The sequence below is a fragment of the Embiotoca jacksoni genome, unplaced genomic scaffold, assembly GCF_022577435.1.
Source record: "Embiotoca jacksoni isolate LCO1_2020_lvr unplaced genomic scaffold, fEmbJac1.0.p SCAF_3, whole genome shotgun sequence".
Taxonomy (NCBI): Eukaryota; Metazoa; Chordata; class Actinopteri; family Embiotocidae; genus Embiotoca; species Embiotoca jacksoni.
This window is the reverse complement of record NW_027185381.1, coordinates 18,559,100-18,581,065: the sequence shown is the minus strand read 5'-3', so window position 1 is coordinate 18,581,065 and position 21,966 is coordinate 18,559,100. Positions and strand designations below refer to the sequence as shown.

General features: G+C 41.6%; 1 protein-coding gene across 1 annotated transcript in view; it reads left to right on the top strand.

The window, feature by feature from the left end:
* The window catches only part of banp (BTG3 associated nuclear protein), a 38,548-nt gene extending 17,026 nt beyond the window's left edge, over positions 1-21,522 (top strand). Inside the window, exons 12-13 of the mRNA XM_069163095.1 lie at positions 14,304-14,444; positions 19,599-21,522. Of these exons, the coding sequence (XP_069019196.1) occupies positions 14,304-14,444; positions 19,599-19,715 (258 nt within the window). The 3' untranslated portion in view covers positions 19,716-21,522. The remainder of the gene's footprint in view (positions 1-14,303; positions 14,445-19,598) is intronic.
* Positions 21,523-21,966: the final 444 nt, after the last annotated feature.

Here is a 21,966-nt window from a genome sequence, read left to right as displayed (position 1 = left end):
ATATGATTGCCTGAAGACAACCATATTTTCACATTCATGATTTCATCATGTTTGTCTAGAAGCGAGGCTTTAGGGGAGGAAGTTCTCTCTCACGCTGCCCGTCTGGTGGTTCAACTGTTTAGTGTTATTTTGTTACAACAGGTGCTTTATATGTAACAGCGACAGAGGGGCTTTGCTTCCTGAGTGGAGGCTACAAATGTTGGGTTCATTACTTGAAAATTATATATTATTAGTTATTTCTGAAGGCAACGATTTCCACATGACCCCTCAAGGAAAGTAGGAGGGTGGATCGCTGAACCCTTTTCGGGTCATGTTATGCTACATCTGGTGCCACACGGCTGCCGCGTTGGCACCGTGGGGTTGCCGAAACAAAAAGCGTGCAGTCATTCGCAGCAAAATTGGCTCAAAGTTTGCTGTAACACAATGCAGCGTCACTAGCAGGTAAGGCACGGTGTATACTAAGTAATCTACCAGCTCAATCTGTAACATGAACAGCATAATTTTACTGCTTACGCAGCGATTGTTGCAAACTGAGCATAAAATGATAACATAACTTTCCAGAGTTGCAGGATTATTACTGAAGACCCAGTCTTATTGGATCATATTTCAATGTGTCAGTAGTACTTTGTACAATACACCCCCCACTATCACAGCCTCTTGCGCTTAGAGGCCCAGTCAGACTACATTACTACATTACTTCCAAGCCAATAGACAAAACTAGATGTTACAGCCTTAAATTCAGACTTTCTGAGTTGGTTTGTCATTTCATTGGCTCAATAATATAAAGTCTGTTCATCATTAAAAACGTTTTTGGCATACACTGAGGGCAGAAAATTAGAAAGGAGATTTTTAAAAAAAATTTTTTTTATAGATTTTATGACACTGAAGAAATGTAAAAGGCTTAAAAACGTAATACAAGTAACAACCTTTTTAGTCAGTCGTTAAAGCAATATCTTATTCCAATGCAGAAAGTAGTAATGTGATTACAATAACTAAATAAATAAGGAATTACTGCACCACCAATGCTGCATTTAAAACGTTGACAACAATCACTCCTTTTTATGTCAAAACTTAAGGCAGAGAAGGAGTTAGAAGCCGCTTCGCGCCCTCAGCTACTTAGTTCTTCATTTCACAGTCTGATTAAAATCTCAGTCATTCATTAGCCTCATAGGTTCAAGATGCCACTGGCTGTCTGTGTGCACACATTTGTGATGTGTGAATGCATCTGCTTCATATAAGTTTTTTGTTGTTGTTTTTTATTGTTTTATTGGCTGTTTAGCTCGTATTGTGTTTTCAATTGATTGAGGTAGTGAACACATATCCTCGTGCTCTTTCTCTCTCACACACTCATAAACACACATGCATGCTCATGTCCCCAGATGACCCGCTCGCTGAGCCTGACAGCAGCAGTCCTCTCTGTCTGTCTCTGGGATCTTGGAACAATCTTTTGCCAGAGTTTGGTTTAGATTTTGGGCCATAAAACACATCTCCAGCAGTTTTTCATATCAGTTCAAAGAGTCCATGAACTATTTTTTCAGATTTCCATCAACTCAGGTTTACCAGTTGTGTATGGTATATTTCATGAAATGCACAACAGCTTTTAACCAATACACAAGTTAAAGCTATTTTAAAGGGCCTGTGTTGTATTTGCACTCTTAACGCCATAAGAAGATATTTTTGTAATTTTATGTCTCAAAAACCATCTCAACATAGTTATAGTCTGGAGCTATGCCAAGAACAGGCTGTTTTGTGTCTGTGTTTTTAAGGCACATTTATATCAGTGACCCTCTCCTGATTGGTTGACTGACTCATTTCTGAGTCATTCATGCCCAGTCCAAACACTGCTGCTTAAGGGTTTGACAGTGGGCTGTGCTGAGGACGGACATATGACATAAGCATGAGTTTGGAACGTCCAAATGACTCCTCCAAATGACAAAGTTGCTGAATACGGGCTGTGTGCATATAGACTGTGCATGGACTGAGCATTTTGACACTTTCACAGTATTTATATAGCACTTAGACCTGCTTGATAATTAAAAACAGAAATGGAACTCTGAATTTGTAAAATATGGGACCTTTCATGTGTGTAGCCCTTAGGTCTTTTATGAATAGACACCAAAGCGTCCCAAGATAAAGGAACTAAAAACTGCACAAAGGCCTCTATTCCCCTGGCAGTGTCTGGGAGTCCAGTCCAATAAAATCCCCTTTATTTTTCTTTTCTTTTTAACTCATACTTTGATTGGGTCTGTAAAATGATATGAGTGTATTTCCAAAACAAACACAGGGTGACTTATTCTTTCAACCTCGTGTTGCAGGTCGAGTTGTTCACACACATGCAATGGTACACAACAAGGGCAGCTTCTCTTCACTTGTATGCTCTCACATTCTCATGGACAGGAGGGCAAATCTTAGGTCAGCATTTAAATCTGATTAAACCCGGAAATATCATTGAAACACTCAAAAGAAACATGGCCCAAACACGTATGATAGCAGTGTTAGCACTTATTCATGGAGATTAACAACTTTGCAAAGATTTGGTTGCATACAAATTACATATTATGTCCTTATCATAATTGCCGTAGCGTATCTTGGACCACCCCTTACAGACAATAAAGATCAGACTTGATTCTGATGTGTGCCGTCTTAAATGACAAATTTGTTTACATAGAGGCTTACATCAAATAGGCTATGTATGATGTCACTGTTTTTGTAATCTGGCCGAACACTGCAGAGGCTATGTTAGTGTAACCTAGCCGACGCAATTCATCACACAAACACTGTTTCTCTTCTCTTCTCTTTCTCTGGAGCTATTTCCTTCTCTGTATTTCATTTGTCCCGTGTTGTGCAATTAAGATTATACCTGTCTTTTAAGGGTCTATCTGCCTCATCCAATTGCTGCAAGTTACATTAACTGTCAGATGTTTACACTCTCAAATCTTGGCTGCATTTGGATCCATGACCTACATTTACACAAAAAAAAGTTGCCACACTCTCAGGCTTAAAGTTTTAACAGCTTCACGCAGATGTTTCTGCACTATATGGCTCCTTCAGGGTATCTTCTTTTGTGTGCATTTTCTTTGGTTGACCATTTGCATTATTTGTCCCGCTGTGATCCTGTATCAAAATTTTCATTCTGAGATAGCCTGGCTTCCATTATCCTGTCAAATCTAAGTGATGTGTGTCGATGTCATGCCAGTTGTGTTTGGCCACAATCTGAATACTGAAGCGTCACACAAAATCTCAAGGTGTCACATTTCATTGAGAGCATGAGTGTAAATCTAGCTTTAAAGGTTCATCATGAAAGCAAATGAATCATCCCCTCTGTTGTTTTTATCCTCATATCTTCGCCAATGATGTAATGGATTGTTTAATTACTTGTGTTGGTGCCAAATCAATCTTTTTGACTGTTTCCTGATAACACATTGTGAGGGTGCCTCAAAGTTATAATTTTATTGTCAACAGATGATGATGACCGTTACTGGATTACATTAGTATTTCAGTTTGTCTCTACAAAAACATGTTTAAATCATGAGAGTGCTATTCTGTTTTGCTAGTTGTTTTAGTTTTGCACCATTTCTTTCACATTTCGGACAAAAAAAAAAAAAAAAAAAAAAAAAAAAAAAAAAAACTTTTTTTTTCATTGGCAATAACTTTGTATTACGATGGAAAAAAAAATAGGTGTTTGTGTTAACATGAATTTTCATTAAGACTAGTCCTGCATGATCAAAGCTGTATTTCCAAATTGGATTTCATTTCTCCCCTGTGTAATTAATAATTGATCATGAAATAAATACATTTATAGTGATTTATTATGAGAGGAAATAGCCATCATTCTTTTGCTCACAGTTACGTCAGTCACGTGTCAGTGACTCACACTGTACAGTACGTAAACATACTTTTTCATAATATTCCAGAACAAATGTAAGCAAGATTTTCCTCTCGCGTAGAGATAAGCGAGTGGATTTTGGACCTTATTCGAGGATAAGGGGCTGAAGCCCTGTTCCAGCTTCTCTGAAAACATTGAGGTGTCTTTGTATTTGAGGAGACAGGCTGTGTTAAAATGTTGAGAGGGCTGCAGACTGACCTCGCTGTCTCCTCTCTGTCCATCTATCATCCTCTGGTATTGCCACTGGAGACTTGAGCAGAGCGGTATGGTTCACACATCACCCTTCACTTCATGTGTTTGTCCAACCGCTCATGTGCACGTCAATGTAGCTGCAGAGGTTTGTGTAGCTGTTTCCATGTCAGTCTGTGCAAATTAAGCCCTGAACTTGGTGCAACTGTGCCAGCTATAAGTCTGAGCAAAACTGGTCCAATGGGAACCAAAGCTCCCTTCCGACCTATAAAAACCCTCTCATGGAAGAGAGGACAGACCCATGAAACTGTAAAATAACTAGTCTTTTACTGCGCTCCCTGTCTGTCACAGCCTCTTATCTTGTGCTCTCCTCTCTCTGTGCTGTGATCTAACCATGCGCTGATGCAGACCAAATGGAGGATCGTAAGATGAAAGGAGTGACTGATGAGGAGGAGGGGGGATAGAAAAAAAATATGGGGATAGAAAAGCAGAAAAGAGAGACCATCTGGAAGACATGTTTTTTCCTGTTGATAATTAAAAACTGACAACAGCTGAGCGGCAAAATTGGACAAAAACACTAAAATACAAGCGGATGTTGCCAGTTGCCTCATAAGGACATAGAAGGAGATTGTGCCCTCTGCTGGAGCATTTACTGGCTCGGGCTAATACATAGTGCTCACAATTGCCTCAGATGACCTCTTTTTCTCTTACCCTTCTTGGCTGTCACTGCTTTGTAAATACATTGAATTTAGAAGGTATTCAGACCACACCTCTTTTTTTTTTTTTGCAATTTACAAAGTTTCATGGGATTTTTATGGTGAACTTGTTATTATCTAATGAAGGAAGAGTCAAATGTAATCACTTTCTATGATAATAAGCATACTGCACATCCCATCCAAGTTAGCAAAACGTGACGTAACTTTACTAATCAGACAGTCTGTGACGGAAACATAGAATACATAGACAACATCCTATGTAAAAGAAAAGTGCCATTAAACCCCATCACTTCCTGTTGTGCTTTTTTTCCCCTGTTAGCCAGCATGAGGTTTGTTTTGATGACGAGAGGAAGAAGAGCCTTACTTTGTACCTCCAGCAGGGCTACTTTAATGTGGAGAAATCGTGGGAATTTTGCAAAATGTATTATTGAGGAGATTGGTTGACCTTTTTAGTATTGACTTTGATGGCAAGATGTTCTTGCAGGGACTGCTCGGTTTTGTAATACGTTTTAAATGAATAAAATTGCCGTTGCCCACCAATCTACAGTCAATAACCTAAAATAACAAGAGAAAACATATTTCTGACTTTTTTGCATATTTATTGAATATCAAAAATGGAAATCTGCTATTAAAATGAATATTCAGATCCTTAATTAATACATTAGCAACAGTTACAGCTTTTGAGTCTTTTGGGGTATTTTCACCTTTGGATTTGGCTATAAATTTCAGTGTTGTACTGAAAGGTGAGCTGTATATGTTCCAGCCTAAGGTCACGAGCAGGTTTTCTTCAAGGACTTGAGTATTTTGTGCAGTAGTCCTTCCCTCGATTCTGACCGGTCTACTTGTCTCTGCCACTGAGAAGCACCCCATGATGCTGCCACCACCATGCTTCACTGCAGGGATTGTAATAAGTAGGTGATGAGCATTGCCTGCCGTTCAACAAACACAGTTTGTGGAATTCTGCCTAAAGAGTTTAGTTTTTATCTCCTCAGACTAGAGAATATTTTCCTTATGCTCTCAGAGTCCATTCAATGTTGTTTGGCAAACTCCAACAAGTTTGTCATGTCTTTTACACAAGAGCACTTTCTGTACAACCACTGCCATAAAGGCCTAGTTGATGGATTGTTGCCATCTTTGTAGAGGACTTCTTGATCTTTGTTAGGGTGGTAGTTCGGTTCATGTTCACCTCCCTGATCAAGACCCTTCTTGCTCGGCTAATCGGTCTGGCAGGTTGGCCAACTCAAGCAAGAGACCCGGTAGTTGCAAATTTCTTCCATTTCAGAGTTATTGGGGCCACTAGGAACACTCAAAGCTGGTTTTATACCCCTGCCCTCCACCTTTGCCTTGTAACAATTTTATCACAGGAGTTTACACAGAGTTTCTTGGACGTCATGTCTCGTGTTTTGTTTTGATATGCGGCATCAATGACTGTAAACTGATGGGTAAAAATGGGGTCAGAATACTTTCTGAATCGATTGTATGTGAGAGCAGAATATAACAAAAGTAATGATAAAACCTACAAAAATGCAGTAAATCCACAGTTGAGTTGCAGATTTAAAAAAACGCTCCCCGTCAGATAGCTTTAAAACCTAACCGATCCTGACATCCGCCTGCGTCACTCATCCATGATGGACCGGATTGCCGCCCATCAGGGGCTTTACATGTTTGTCAAGAGTCTGAACACAGACCCTCCACCTCATTTGCTCCCACTAGTTGAACCTCTGCCATCCTTTCCTGTTAGCACATGTTGGACAATGTTCATGGTCAGTGTGGGAACTGGGTCACAGAACAGAGTCCAGCTCCGCAGCGGTCCTTCAGCCAGAACCAGGAAGACCTCAACACACGTTGTGTTAGGGCAATGGTGCAGGGAACTAAAAGGGCTGATAGATGAGTTGATGATGGAGAGGATACAAGAGAGAGCGCCAAAAATATGAAGTAAATCTAAAGGAGAGAAAATATAGTGAGGTAATAGAGAAAGTTGAAGAGGAAACAGATGAATTTCTGTGCTTCACCTCAACTCCTCTGAACTCCGGTTGTACTGCAAGTATGTTGTTTTTTTGTGTGTGTTTATGTAACAACAGCCAGAGACATCAGCTCCTTTGATACAAGGTTGTCGGTTAGCTTTGGTTCAGGTCTGGCATGTAAGGACACTTTCTTCTGAATTGTAATTTCTACACATTAGGCAGGTGTTTATACAATGTGTTAGCTTAAACTCACTGAATCAGGGTGTGACGTGGTGAAATCAAACTGCTGGCCCAAGTTGTTCAGTTGTCCTCCTTCTTTCTCTACTTAAGAATGTTGTTTCTAGTGTTTAAGGACTTGTTGAGATTCCTGTGATTCACAGTGTTAGGGAAGGATAAAAATGAGATGAAAAGATTCAAATGAAATGTTTTATGACCAATGTTTAGAATAAGTGGGATGCACATAAGCATTCAAGAATTTTAGGGGCTTAGTGGTGGATCATGTTTCAAAGGAGTCGTAGTCTGCTTTGTGTCCTTGTGGCATCATGGTCTGAAGATAAAGGGCCACAGATCAGGGAATCCTTTGCTCTGGATGTGTGTTTGTGGGTGTGTATGTTTGTAAGTCAGCAGTTCAGAACGGTCCAAAGGAGGGTACCCCCAGTGGTTCTTTTGTCTTTGTGGGTAAAGTCAGGCTGGCTGACTGTATGAGTAAGAGCTACCAGATGTTTTAGATGCATTTCAATGTGACTCCCCATCAGCACAGGCCTGGTGTAACCCTACCTTACCAGTCCAAGGCAATGCATGCAGCACTCCATCATCAGTTTCAATGCAACAATGGTACAAAGACTCTGGGTTGATTATAACCAGGTTAAGGTAGAACTGCTGTCATGTAAACATCAGAATATAAAACACGTATTTGACTTGTAATCAGAAACAGTATAACATAAAAGAAATTCACTTGAATGTCTTTTTTAATTGCACTTAGCCTGTTTGCACCAAAGTCCGATTTTTTTTTCTCTTCTTACCGTAGGAGTGACGACAACAAAACAGATACCAGAACTTACTTCCGAACTAAACTTTGTTTTATAAAATTGACCCATGCAAAAAGTTATAAATGGTAAGAAATTAAAATTCTCCAATTTATGTTTTGAAATACCACGAAAGTCAAAATTATCAGTTGACAAATGTTGACTGACTGATGCAAAACATTTTAAAATGCCAATAAAATTAAATTCACACATGCAAATGGTTTTAAAATGTCAACATAATAAAAAGTTTCAATGCAAAAAGTTGTAAAATATCAACAAAATACAATTCATCAATGCAAAAAGTTTCAAAATACCAACAAAATATAATTATTTAATGCAATACGTTGTGAAATATCAACAAAATAAAATTCCCCAATGCAAAAACTTTTACAATGGCCAAATTCATCAATGCCAACAACATATAATATACACACCATAAATATTTCTTCATCTGACTTTGCTAGAAAAAGGACAAGATAAACTGAAATGGAAATTTACCCCCCCCCCCCCCCCCCCCTTCTCGTAGAACATCTGTAAAGCTTACAGGCAGCAGTGAAAGGGATTGTATGTGAAGACCAGTGAGCTGCACGCTGATGTAAGATGACAGATGTCTTTCACGGTACATGTGAGATTTGTACAAGAACTGTTGGATCCATGGCTGCTGTCTGTCAAAGGTGCCGAGTGTGTTTGAGTTTTCTTCAAGAGCAGTTGCTTGGAGGTTTGAGTGTACCGCTTAAAAGGTCAGTCGCAGGTTATTGGAACATGTTTACTCTTAAGATCTTGTTCCCAAGTATTTCTATTTGTTTATGGATATTTAAATTGAAGCCCCAGAATGGAAAACAAAATGTGATGTATCACTCCAGTTGTGTAAGGTATAAACATGTGATTTATGAAATGTCTTGGTCTCCATCATTGTGCGTTTGGAAATTCAGACTCGATACTCGATGATATGACTTGTTATTATTGGTATTTTGTGTGATGTGATATGTTGTTGGTTGACTTTTACAACTTATGTATATCATCTCCTCTGGCTTCATTGAATTAAACGGGATAATTGGAAACACGATAAAGTCATCATCTTAAATCATGAAATTTACCGACATTGTAAAAATGCTCTCGCAAATTTTGCAGGCCAAGTTTGGATTTGCTAGAGAACAGTGGAAACCTTCAGTGGAATTTTCTTCCCTTTTTTGTTTTTTAGGGGCCATTTTCTTAATTACGGCTGTTATTTTTGTCATCAGCCCTCTTTTGATTTGCTGCTCTGGATGCGAACTAAAGTCAAGCTGGTTTTGTCGTAAAAGCTCTCTGAGCTCTGCCTGAATCGGGCTCCCAGTCTACTGGTGGGAGTTGCGAAGCAAAGGATGCAAGGGGAGGGCTTGATTCGATGCAGGTGTGGAGCTCTGGTGTAGAAATAGTGTCATTGCGTGGGTGGAGATGGGAAGCTATGGGTCAGGTCATAAGGTCATTCACATCAAGTACTTATTTCAATGAACAATGTGTAGATAGGAGATGGATATATCAGTCATGTATAAATGGTAATAATCAGTAATAATACTTGTCAAAAGTTGAAATGTCTCTGAAAATACGTAAATGATACGCATAATAGAGTAACAAAACATGATTCTCTGGCTTCCCATTCAACTTGACATTTTTTCTATTTGTATAATAAACTCCCTGTTTTCTATTCAGTCATAGTATTGAGCTGAGGCTCAGCTGAAATCAGAATAGTCTTCAGACTCGGAGGTAAAATAAAAGACATATGTGACTGAGTTAATGAGTGCAGTGAGACATATTTAGGCCAGTGTGTTCATATTCCCAGTCCACACAAAACAAGCACTAAGAGCACTCCTGTGTCTATGGGCATCTTTACAGCCGAGTTGCAGCAGGCTTCAGTCCTCCCTTGACCGCACCTACCCACCCGGAGCTAGTGTTCCTGGACATCTGTCTAGGGTTGGCAGTTGCAGATGTTGTTGACGGCTGTTAAACTGAGAGGAAGTTCCAGGCACTCCAAAGACAAAATGTTTCTTTTCTCATTTCCCTATTTTGGTTAAGTTGTTTTTTTTTTCTCCCCCAGATCTGAAAGCAGAGGTGGGATTCCTTCGGGAATGATAGGATCCAGATTTGTGTGGGCTTCTTTTCTTATGGATTTTCCAAGGAGTGTATGGATTTTAGTTTCTTATAAATGGAGAATCTTGTGCTATGTCGTTAATCAGACACAAACACACACATGCACACAAAGCGGGTGACTCATAGTATCATCTGGTATACAGCTGAGTTTAACTGAGACCTCCTGTAAGCCTGGGAATCTATGCCATCTTGCACCAAGTCTGTTCATCATAGAAACACATTTTTTCACTGTTGCCTACTTTTGAGACTGTGACTAACGATAGATGGTAATTCAGAGGCATTGTTTTATGTCTGAGCAACCCACGGTTCCTTAAAGCCCTCGTTATTCAAGTTTATTTTCACATGCAGTGAAAGGAGAAGAGAGTACATTTTGAAATGATCCGACAAGCAGAGATGAAGGCTGAGTAGAGTCTTGTATCCAGTTTGATATTATCCTTCGGTCTTGAATGTTTTTTGCATTAAGTTGTTGTTCTTCTTCTTTTTCGTGTCTTTCCTCTCCCATTACTGTATTTTTTAAGCGTCCTGGACCCGTAACTGAAAGCATTACAGCATCAGCAAAAGATTTTTTTTCTTTCCCCCTTTTTTCTTTTCTTTTTTTTTTTTTATCAAGGCCATGACAACCAACCAGAGCCTGCAGTGAATTTAAGATGCTCTTGATAATTGTGTGCTCTTCTCTCCAGTCCTGTGCTGCAGTATCATAGCCCCTTTAATCCTGCTTCTCGGCTTTGCTCTTTAGCCCTTGAGCACGGGGGTGGCCAGCCAGCCAGCCAGCCAGCGTTGATTATTTAAGGGTCCCAATCCCTAAAACCTCGAGGTCAACAGCAACTAATGTACTCATGATCCGCTGATGGCCCCCGTTTCTGACAAATTCATCCCAACATGTCAAATCTAATATAATGGGCCACATTTTAAGTGAGTCATTCCTCATCATATTTTATACTTTTATGTAGTCAAGCCAAGATTATAATGTTTCCCAATGTCAGGAGACTTGTGTGCTCCAAGAAAGCCCTTTCTCACCTGGTTTCAACCTAATCTACAAGCGGAATTATATTTTTACCTCTTAAAACCTTCTATTGGTGCACTCTTGTAATTGTTTTGTTTTTTTCATCATTGCCAGCCATCCTAATGATGATTATGTCCCATTAGCTGAATGAGAGGTAATTATCATCAGTACTCAACAGAATCACTTAATCATGCTCAACGGTGTTGTTTATGAACTTCCAACCTTGAAGTAATCACAGACGACACGTAAATAATTTTTGCTAATAGGGAGAAATATTATACCACAAAGCGTGTATCCTCTGTGAAGTGGATGCACGTGTCGTTAACATACATTTAGTTTGTGATTGTTTTCGACTGACTCATACTTTAAAGCAGTGCGTGACAGTATTCCACCCAAATAGTGGAGGCGAGTTGTTCTGACTAAGAAAGTCGTGGGACAGGATGTGGACCCGAGAAGATCCTGTGTAATCGCAGTCGAGATCTCACACACCGTTCCAACTCTGTAAATGCTTTTGTGAGCCTCTGTGTGCCGCTCCTCACAGCTGAGAATGCAAACTGCTCTCAAATGGAGGTTGGGACACTAATTGAGTGAGACAAGTGTTTATGATCTCAAATGTCAACCATAGCATCCCTTAAACCCCGGTAATTGTACACTTAGATACACCAGTTGGACAGTACTGACACATCGTCATGCTGGAGTTTACACTCACACACACACACACACACACGCACACAGGCACACATACATACGATTGCAGGCAGACAAGCACTTGGCAGAAACCATGTTCGATTTCTAATTCAACAATGTGATCAAATTGAGATAAGGACACATCTCTATGGATGTGTGCTGTGAAGAAAACTCTTCAGCAGCTGGTTGTTGTTTGGTTTCTCACTGTTTTCAATGAGCTGTCTGATTGCACGGGTTTATTCTCTGAGACCGCTTTCAAAACAATGACCGGGATCGGACCAGGGTTATTTGACCGATGACCAACTCTTCTTTTGTCAATACAAACCGAATCAGTCAACACCGGGTAATCCCCAATCATAACAATTCAGACAGAACCTGGGTCACAACCTGGGTCACAACCTGGGAGGCATGCGTAAAAATGAACAACCGTTTAGAGAACAGATTTCTCACACTGCAATCAAAACCTCCCTTTATATGGTTGACTGTAGTCCAACATATTTCAAGAGGTGGGTCGGGAATCCAAGTCCAACAACACGGGTTCACCCCTTCTAATACTAAATCGATATTATAATCAATATATCAGTGGTTGACCTCGTATTAACTCGCAGGTGTATAAGGAACAGTGAGTGTTTCAAGAATGGAATAGTTTGATATTTTGGAAAATACACTTATTCACTTTAATGCTGAGAGATACATCAATAATATTAATGTCTCTGTGCCAAATGTACATAATCAGCAGTTGTACCCGACAGACTGCTTCGCTTAGAACAGAAGTGGGGTCATAGCGAGGCATTAATGGTAAATTTAACCGGCTGCTGGCACCAGCCTTAAATCTACTCTACAGACATGAAAGTGGGATTGAAATTGTTTTATAACTCTTGGCAAGAAAGTAAATAAGTGTATTTCGCAACATGTTGAACTATTCCTTTAACTGTCTGATTCCTGTTTACACCAACCCTGCACGCTCATGCTCTAAACGATCAGGAATTTTTTATGGATCATCAAATGCTGTGATTTATTTGACCCAGTTCTAACAGTCTCTTGCTACATTAAGACTCTAACTCACTCGTACTCGATCTGTGTCTGCTCTTGAAGTGTCTTGGTCGTCTGATCGGGTGAGTCAGGGCGGCTTCTTACACTAATAGCTTCCATCGGGCTGGTGGGCTCTGGCATGTTATGGTGATGAAGCAGCAGATTTTGTGGTAAAACTGGCAAAAGGTCCAGGGGTGGGGGTGGGGGGATGGGGTAACTGAACCTTTGGGGCCCATCACCAACTCAGAACTTCAAAGTACTGGTTGGACTGGGGGGTTGGGAGGCAGTGTGGGACTCAGGGATTATAAGGGTTAGGGGGGCAACAAACATCATCTGCAACTGAGGTTTGTGAGGTTTGGTATTTTCTGCAGGCTTGCATATTCACCCTTACATTTTTACTGTCTGTGAAGCATGTCCTAGCCAGTCCCAGCACCAAGTGCAGATGGAACAAGACTGAGCTGGAGACCTCACATAACAACGTACGTATGAATCTTGCCAGACAAGAGACACCAGAAAAGACCTGTGTTCAGTCCAAGGCCATGAAACTAGTAAAGAACATAAATGAGACTGTGCTGCCGGCACATGTAGGAATGCCTTGACTTCAAAACCAGAAATCTCCCCCTCAGAGAATCTTTTTGTTGGAAAGCTCTGGGCAACACTAGGGGGCGGTAATGTGGTCTCTGACCTCTGTCTGATTAAAGCGAACATACACAGGCTCAAAGCTGAGTGAATGCTTCCCTCCATTTGTCTTTCTGTGTGCTTGTGTTGACAGGTTGATTGTATGTTAATTTGTATGTCTTTTGTCACATGGGAGTTGAGATATCCAAATTTACAGCAGGGAAGCGCTAATCCCACAGCATGTGTGTGTGTGTGTGTGTGTGTGTGTGTGTGTGTGTGTGTGCGCGATAGAGAGAGAGAGAGAGACCGTGTACAAGAGTATAAATGCACGTGCAATCCTCTGTGTTTGTGGTTACAGTCTATCTATAGGGATAGCCTCAACAACCTATAGGAATACATAGCAACACTCCAGCTGCAATGCTCTGCTCTGTAATTACTATGTCAGAACCACAGAGCTCTGATGTCGCCTGGCTGACTTTCAACACTGGGAGATTAGGATCCCCTTGCTATGTCTCACTAGCCATTCTCTGCCAATTCCCTTTATTTCTTTGTCTAAATATGACTTAATTGAAACGAATCCAAATAAAAACGAATACTAACAAGCGTATCATGTAATGGAGCCCGGAAAACAGAATTTAATTGAATTGAATGGACCATAAAGTTCATCTCCAACTCGATGTCTAAACAGAGACTGGGGTGTTGAGGAGTCGGAACAGCGGTGATGAAAGGTTTATTTATGTCACTCAGATAACCACCGCACGACTCTTTCTTACCCGCTAAGTTTCTTGCATTTCTCACCCTGCTTGTGCTTAGTGATGGTTGCAATCAATAAAGGAACATGAACGCACCACATAAGCCATAAACGAGGCAACCGACATTCTGCTGGTTGCTCTTGTTCTTGTTTCCCGTCGTGTTTGCCGTTAATCACTGCGTAGTTTGCCGGTTTGTTGATTTTTAGCAGAAGTTAGAGACGCAGTAACCCACTGATGAGAATGGACTGAAAGTGTCGGTGGTGGCTGACTACTCCGCCTTCTTCTCCCTCATTGTCTGCCTCAGGTGCTGCGTGGAGCTCAGCTGATAGCTGTTGCGTCAGCTGATGGAGGAGCCACGGCGGTGGAGGGCTCCTCCCTCCCCCCCGACATCCAAGTGCAGTACGTCCAGCTCGCCCCTGTTGCAGATCACACAGCTGCCGTGCAGGTAAAACAACACACACACACACACACACACACACACACACACAAACACAACACAAACTCTTTCAGGCCCTTGGGCATATGCTCGCAGATTGTTTGGAACTGGATAGCATTACATATGCTTCAGATGAAACAGACCCCCAGTAGTCATGTTAATCAGTCCCACTTCACATGTGTTTGTTTTTTACCAGTCCATAATAAATCTGTTTCCCCAGTTTGTTCTTTCATTTTAACTACATACATCAGTAATCAAATTAATTTGTGTTGTGTACTCTTTATTTCTTAATGCGATGGAAATCTGGATTTGAACTTTTACTTTTAAAAAGGACTTTATTTTAGTCAAATATGTGTCTCCTGGATAATTTCACAAAACTCTTTGTTCCTTGCTAATTGCTTCTTTTTGTAGTCTAATATATTCAATGCAACTAATTTGAAAGCACTTACATAATACAAACAAAAAAACAAAATGCCACATCATTTGAAGAAAATGGATATGAAATCCATATGGGATTTGATTCAGCTTGTTCACTGTCCTACAATGCACCTCGGAGCTCATTGAAATGCAGTCTCCTACCTTTAAATGTATTTAATGAAAAGTTTTTTTTCAACCGTTGCTACTTGTTTGGACTCATGACTCAACAAGGAGAATCCTAGTGTCGACCATTCCTAGACAGCTAGTCACATCACACAGCCGGTTGCCTGTCTGCCTAGTTTTCAACACTACATTCAACTGGAACCTTCTGATACATTTTATCGAAAGTTGAAATATACATGACATGCGCTTTTAAAAGATCATTTTAAGAATTCATAGATGCCTTTTTAAAAAGGAATTTTTCCTTCATTTAAATTTTTTTTTTTTTTTTTTTAGAAATTTGGCGCTGGCAAGCAGTCAAAGTTTCTGCTTCCTGGGGCAAATACCTGCGCTGCTTTGTACTAGAATGGATTGATTAGCTTCGTAGTGAGGCAGGATGTGTCCTGTCATATTTCATTCATAATTACTGTCATGCTGAAAATGTAATTTTTAGCAATTACACTAAACTACTTACAGGCACAGTGATGCTGTGTTCCAAATGTACTTCACTTAGTACACTCACACGCAGTACTCTTACATGTAGGCACACTGACTAGTGTAGTACATTTTAAACAGGGTAGTGTTGTCTCAAGCCATTCTCTACTTACCAGAAACAACCGTGGTATTTGAATGCATTACTTGCCAAAATGTCTTTTCATGCCCTCTATTAAATGGACACAATAAGTGATAGTGATGGCTTCTGTCCAACATCAATATGGTGGCACAAAGTGAAAACAAAAAACACTTTCCTGCTGCGTTCTGCAACAGCTGCAGCTTCCTCAGCTGCTGCAGTCTGAAAAATCTTTAGGTCGGTGGTCGCTCCCTTTCTGCTACGTCGCCAAGATGGTGACCGTTAAGGGTGGAAAAGGGTCCACTGTTCCAAACTCAATTTGTGGACCATTTTGAGTACATCCTCCTCGTACTCGTAGTGCATTTCAAATTGTCATGCTCGACCGTGCTAACGCACTCATTCACTCAAAATAGCGAGTATGTCATACTGTTGCTTAAATAAAATACAGCTAGCTTTCAGTCATTATGGCGTGTGTTTGTGCAAACAGTAATTAAACATAATGAAGCGCAGTGGTGAGTGTTACAAGGGCAAGAGTAATAGTTAGTAGACATGCTTAAAATCCCTTGGTGATTGAGCTTGTTGAGCAACAGCCGCGTGTGGATTGGGGATGGTGCGCAGGCACACGGCACAATGGCCTTTTGAAGTAGTCACTTTAACTTTGCCAGGAATATGAAAGAGCGCACTTGTTCTCTCTGCTTTTGTTTTCCCACAACACGTTACATTTTCTCCTGGTAGTGAAGTCTTTGTTTTGTAGGTTATAATAAACAGGCAGCCCTTCAGATGATTTACGGCTGTGTAAATGCCGTTCCTGATATGGATCTCCTTGCAGACTTTGTAGTGTTACTGCTCATACTCACCTCCCTGTTGGACATGCGGAGAGCAAATGTGCTGACCAGCCATGCAGCAGCTTTTGGAATTTCCCAGCTAAGGTTTTGCCGTCTCAGTATGTCTTGTTGTCTTTTTGTTGTCCGTAGTTGTCTGGGTAATTGGTTCCCTGCCCCTGTGAGCGTGTGATTACATTTCTTTGGGGTGTGGATCATACACAAACTGATAACCATGATACACTGTTTATTTGTATATTCATGAGCGTTCACAGTGATTGCCACCCCATGTACTGTAATCCAAGATCTGTGCTCCATGTTGCTTGGTACAGTGAGCAATTAAACTGTTTGTTTACTCAACTGATTTGTTTGAATGGACTTTAAGGTCTAAAAAGACCTCATCCCCCCCCCCCCCCCCAATCTTTGATTGTACACAGATCTTGACAGAAATCAACAAAGTTGACTCAGGCCTGATCAGTCATCAGTGTGCTGTTCAATAAAGCTGCAGTTAGGCATATGGATGTGCTCAGGGGCAGAATAAAACCACTCTTTAACAGTGGGGTGTCTGTTTCTCAAACGATAATTAGCCTTGAAGAAATCACTCAATACAAAAATAATGCACGGTGTTATTGAACACATCCTGTATGCTAAAGTTGATATTTATTTCTGAGCTCACTTCAAAGAACCCGACAGGGAAAACAACGCAGGGAAGGGAAGAAAGCAAAAGACACAGTACTGCATGAACAAACTGCAAAGATAAATGGACCGGCCCGCCTGGTACCGGCTGGGTTATTATCACAGTTGGGTTTTTATGTCCTAAAGTGTAAACATTACTGACTTGCAGTTCAAAGTTCAGCGAAAGGTGAGCGCTGTTCATTTTTCTCCCCCTTTCTGAGAAGCGTTGCATCAAGAGACTGTCTCTCATCCGCTTCCAAACATGTGGTAACATTTATACAACTTATTGAAAAATTACGTCGGCTTTTGTGTTTATTTATCTCTGCATTTTCCTTTTTTTTTTTTTATTTAATAAGTTTCCATTACAACGATGAAGTATGGGGCAACACAAAGCGCTATTTTTTTTTTTTTTTTTTTTGCCTTCCAAGGGGCATTTCTGCATGTTGGTGATTAAACTCCGCCACCACATGGTTCACCTCCAGCACCTCTGAAGTCTGGAGCGCAGAGTGCCAACAGCCGGTTTCAAGCACACCTCCAAACCCAAAAACGCTTTGAACCATTACTGACATTTACTACTTAAAGCAAATGAAGAGCAACGTCTGTGCTATGTATGACAGTTCAGCATGTCCACAGTCTGAAGTCTCAGTGAAAAAAAAAAAAACCAACAAAAAAAATATGGACGCATATGAGTTTCACTTGGCCTCTTTACTGATGGTGCTTCCACTGCATCGGGCTCATGTGTTGCTGCATCGTGTGCACTGCTGATGGTGCAGCTGTGCTCCAGTTAGCGCTGTTGTCCGGTGACAGCATGCTGTGCTGGAGGGAGGATTAAATGATGCAGGTGTGTTTGAGGGAACCTTTGGCGCGTGTTTGAGGAGGGACTGAGTCATTCTTCACGGTCATCATCCAGGACTGAGTCATGAACCTCTTATCTTTTAAGGTTGTTCCCCCCCCCCCCCCCCCCCCCCACACACACACACACACACACACACACACAATACCTCGCTCTGTCTGACATCGACCGAAGAGACAGTCGGAGAGCGTTAAAATACAAATGGCTCATCTCTTGTCGAGTCTCTCTCCACTTGTCACTCTGCTTCTTTTCTAATTCCTTTCACCAACTTGTCTTTGTCTGACATATCTCTTCTCTAATCTCTCATGTCATTCCTCTGCTCCTTCTGTCTTTGGGCCTTTCACTGCGGTTGTCTCCCACAGTGACATCGGAGCGGTCCTAAACTACGCCTCGATCCCGCTGATTAGTTCACAGTAACCTCGGTTCACGATGTTGCAGCATTTTCAGAATTACTCTGTTGAGCAGGGATGGGTGTTGTGTTGTCCTGCTCATTGACGTCATGAAGGGGCACCATGAGGGGGACGTAGGAGGGTTTAGCTGAATTTGCCAAGATATACTCTTCTGCTTAACCTCCAGTCTTGTAGAACCTTGTATTTCCCGTCTGAATGCCAAAATGGATCAAAGCCTGTCTTGTTTTGCTTTTTGGGGAATGCAGCTGTATCAGCTCTGGATCTGACTACTAGTATCAGCAGCAGAGCTTCTAATGTTAGCGTGCTCACCACTGTCGGTGGGTGCTTACAAAAATGCAGGTATTTTGATTTGAATTTTGGGTTGACGTTTGTCATTTAATGAATTCATTTTGGGCTTTTATTGCGCTTTTATTTCACTTACAGTAACATAGCAAGTCGTTACATGTGTAGCGGGGGCTATACCTCACCCTTCATGAAACATACAGAGGGAGGAGGGAAACGAGCGTGACATCAGAGATGGCAAAACACGGCAGAGACTCTCCAAGTCTCTAAGACTCTCTGAATGAAGTAAAAACCAACAGTTATTAGTAATAGAAATTAGTTTCTTTCAAGGGGGGGCAAGCCTTCCCTTCAAAACAATAGTAGGGGGAACACTGGACTCGTGTCAAGAGCAGCAAGTCAGCTCAGGCACACGAGACACAAGCTTCGGACATTATGTCATACATGACAGAGCAGAGAGTCGTTAATGTTGACAGCGGGAGACAATGTGGTCAACACCTGGGCAGAAGTAAATGTTGTTTCAACTTGAATTTATTCATGGAGAATTGTTTCCTCTGATAAAAAGTTTTACCTTGACTTCAGTTGACTGCTCCCGTAAAATCTGGTCAGTGAGGTCAGGAGACAACTCCAACTGCTGGTGGTAGTTGCCTGGTTACAGAACCACAGTGGAAACAAATCACATTATCCAGAAAATCCAAAACACTGCAAAGACATGTCATCTCGTACCATGCATTTGGAGCATTCCCTTCATTTTCCATGTTTTCCACACAGCATTGTAGCTGTCTGGGTGTCTTTAGCTTTGTCAACCTGTCCAAGGTCCAGAAAATGTACAAATTATGAACATGGAGTCATTTTTAGTGAAGGCTTAGACCTAAATACTAACGTTCCTGGAGTTTATCTGTACAATGGTCCTGGTGTAAGAGTTCACTGTCTTCCTCCTCATCACCTCTTCCCTCTCCTCTCTTCCATGTGTCTCAGGCTGCTGAGCTGGCCCCAGCGCTGCAGGCCGACATGGAGGTGAAAGAGGCCATCCAGGGTGCTATCCACGGAGACAATGGCGAGGTTGTTCAAATTGTCACCTCTGTGGCAACCTGAGAGCCCGTGTGGGTTAAACCAGACCAGAACTCTGCCCTTCAGCATGGCCCGACGAGTCTCAAGAGGATCATCAGAGGTCGCCAACTGCAAACAGTCTTTAACAAGCAATCAAGTTAGGAAGTCTTTTAACAAACACCGAAGCTCACTTATGAAACAGAGGGAAGAAATATTTTTTCTGTTTTTCCATTCAAACTGTTCTGTTTTATTGCCAACCAGATGTTGCAATGTGGAAATGTTCGCAGAGAATTTGAAAAGACCGTGATACTCCAAAATGAACTGTGGTCCTTGTGGTGCTTTCATCTGCAGAAGGATCCAACACATCACAGAACGCACAGAGGGGTTCATGTCTGGAGGGTGCTGCTTATAGCAGGCCGTCGCCCTGCCACTTCATCAGCACAAACGCTTGTTTACATCCACTTTGGAAAATAGTGCAGTTATTTGGACTTAAACTGCTTGGCTAACCTTGAAGCCCCAGCGAGGGTTTGCGAAAAACAACAACAACCACATCCTTCCTCAAACAACGATCACTGTGCTCCTCTTCTCATCACGTCACGGTGGACTGCAGTGGAAAGTAGATTCCGTTGAGGAGAGCGTACTCCGTCGTGATTAATTTGATTCCATGTCACTCGCCATGATTCAATCCATACTATGTCTCCTTGCTGTGAGCCCCGCCTTCCTTTACTCTGTTCAGCTTGTTTTCATACTTCTGCAGCAGCACAGCTTTGTTTGTTTGATTTATTTAATTATAACATGTTGCCATTTTTGGGGGAGTTTTATTTTGGAGGTGGAGCACCGTGAAATAGAGGAGATGGTGCCAGCAGTAGACAGTGCAAGTTGCTTGTAGACTGCCAGGGAAACCTTGAAGTTGCTTATTTCCTTCAAGTTATGTCTCTGTGACAGATGCATTCAAGTCAATAAAACATGTTTGTGGTCGCCATAAAAGTGTTTTTATTTTGGTGCCGAACTGTATTTTTCTCTTGATTTTCCATCAACCATGAGCATCAAAAAGACTTCAGATTTTTCAGAGACACAACTTTGCTTTCATGCACCACAAATAGACAATTGAATAAAGTCTGAAATGACAGTTGGGGTTTGAGGTCTGGTTTCATGTTAAGCTAATTTATTCACTATTTTTGAAGTCAATATGTATCATGTCAGTAACCAGAGGATTAGGCTACTGTATTGTTAGCAATCCTGACAACATAAACAGCAAAAATAAGCTTTTACTCAGGCTCGAAAGGGTTTTTGTGAAGAAACTGTGATAAATATATTGTCCTCTGTATGGTTTATGAACTGTAATGCCATGGCTCATGCTTTTCTTAAAGACAGGATTGTCTTTATTTGGTGCGATGCTCCACTAATGATGAATACCTTTGCAATCAGACAGAAATCTGATAAGCAAGACAGTCAGACTGTTGGTCTGGGTACGCTTCCCATGCTCAGTGTGATGTAATAGTGTATTTTGGAGTGGGGATACAAATCAGGCGACAAAATGAACTTGATAAAACAACATCCATTGGTCTTGGCTGCTTCCTCTTGTTTCCTTTCAGTCTGTTGTTGCTGTCCCTGACCTCCTTTACACTGCCTCTTCGTCTTGTCCATTTTCCCTCATTGCCTCTCCTACGTACTCCTCTTCTCCCACTCAGCTTGTGTTTTCCTCTTTCTCCTTTAAAGCACCGTTAAAGTCCATTCACTCCCCTTTAAAGTTGCACCAGGCTTGGCTAGCATTTCGTGGGATAGTCCGTGGAGTCCATCTTCTCGACATAGTTCAGTTCAAATGTTGCGCTCCCCACCCCCCTCCCCCGCACCCCTCTCCCCGCACCCCTGTGAGCCCTCCATTAAATCTTGGAAAGGACTAAACCCTGTACTTTTACAACCATCCAGGGGCTGAAGTGGTTACCATAACAACGGGCCCTCTCTCAGACTGCCTCTGAGATAACCCGCTGAAAACAGAAACGAATGATAGATAGAGCGATGAGATTATTTGGAAGCAGAGTGCGTGTTTGGAAAGAAGGAGCGGAGTGATGGACAGAGACCAGGCGGTGTATCTTTCCCTTCCTGGCCGGCGGCGCTGTGTTCTCCTGCAGGGGTGGCGGCGGCTCTACTGGCACCTGCAGCATCGTGCGTGTACCAACCTCTCCCGCTCGCCTGGCTCTAAAATTGTCCACACGTTTTCACCCCACTCCAACATTTAACCGGGATGGAGGAGTTACCTCAGGATGTGAAAAGTTGAGTGAACACATTTGTTGGC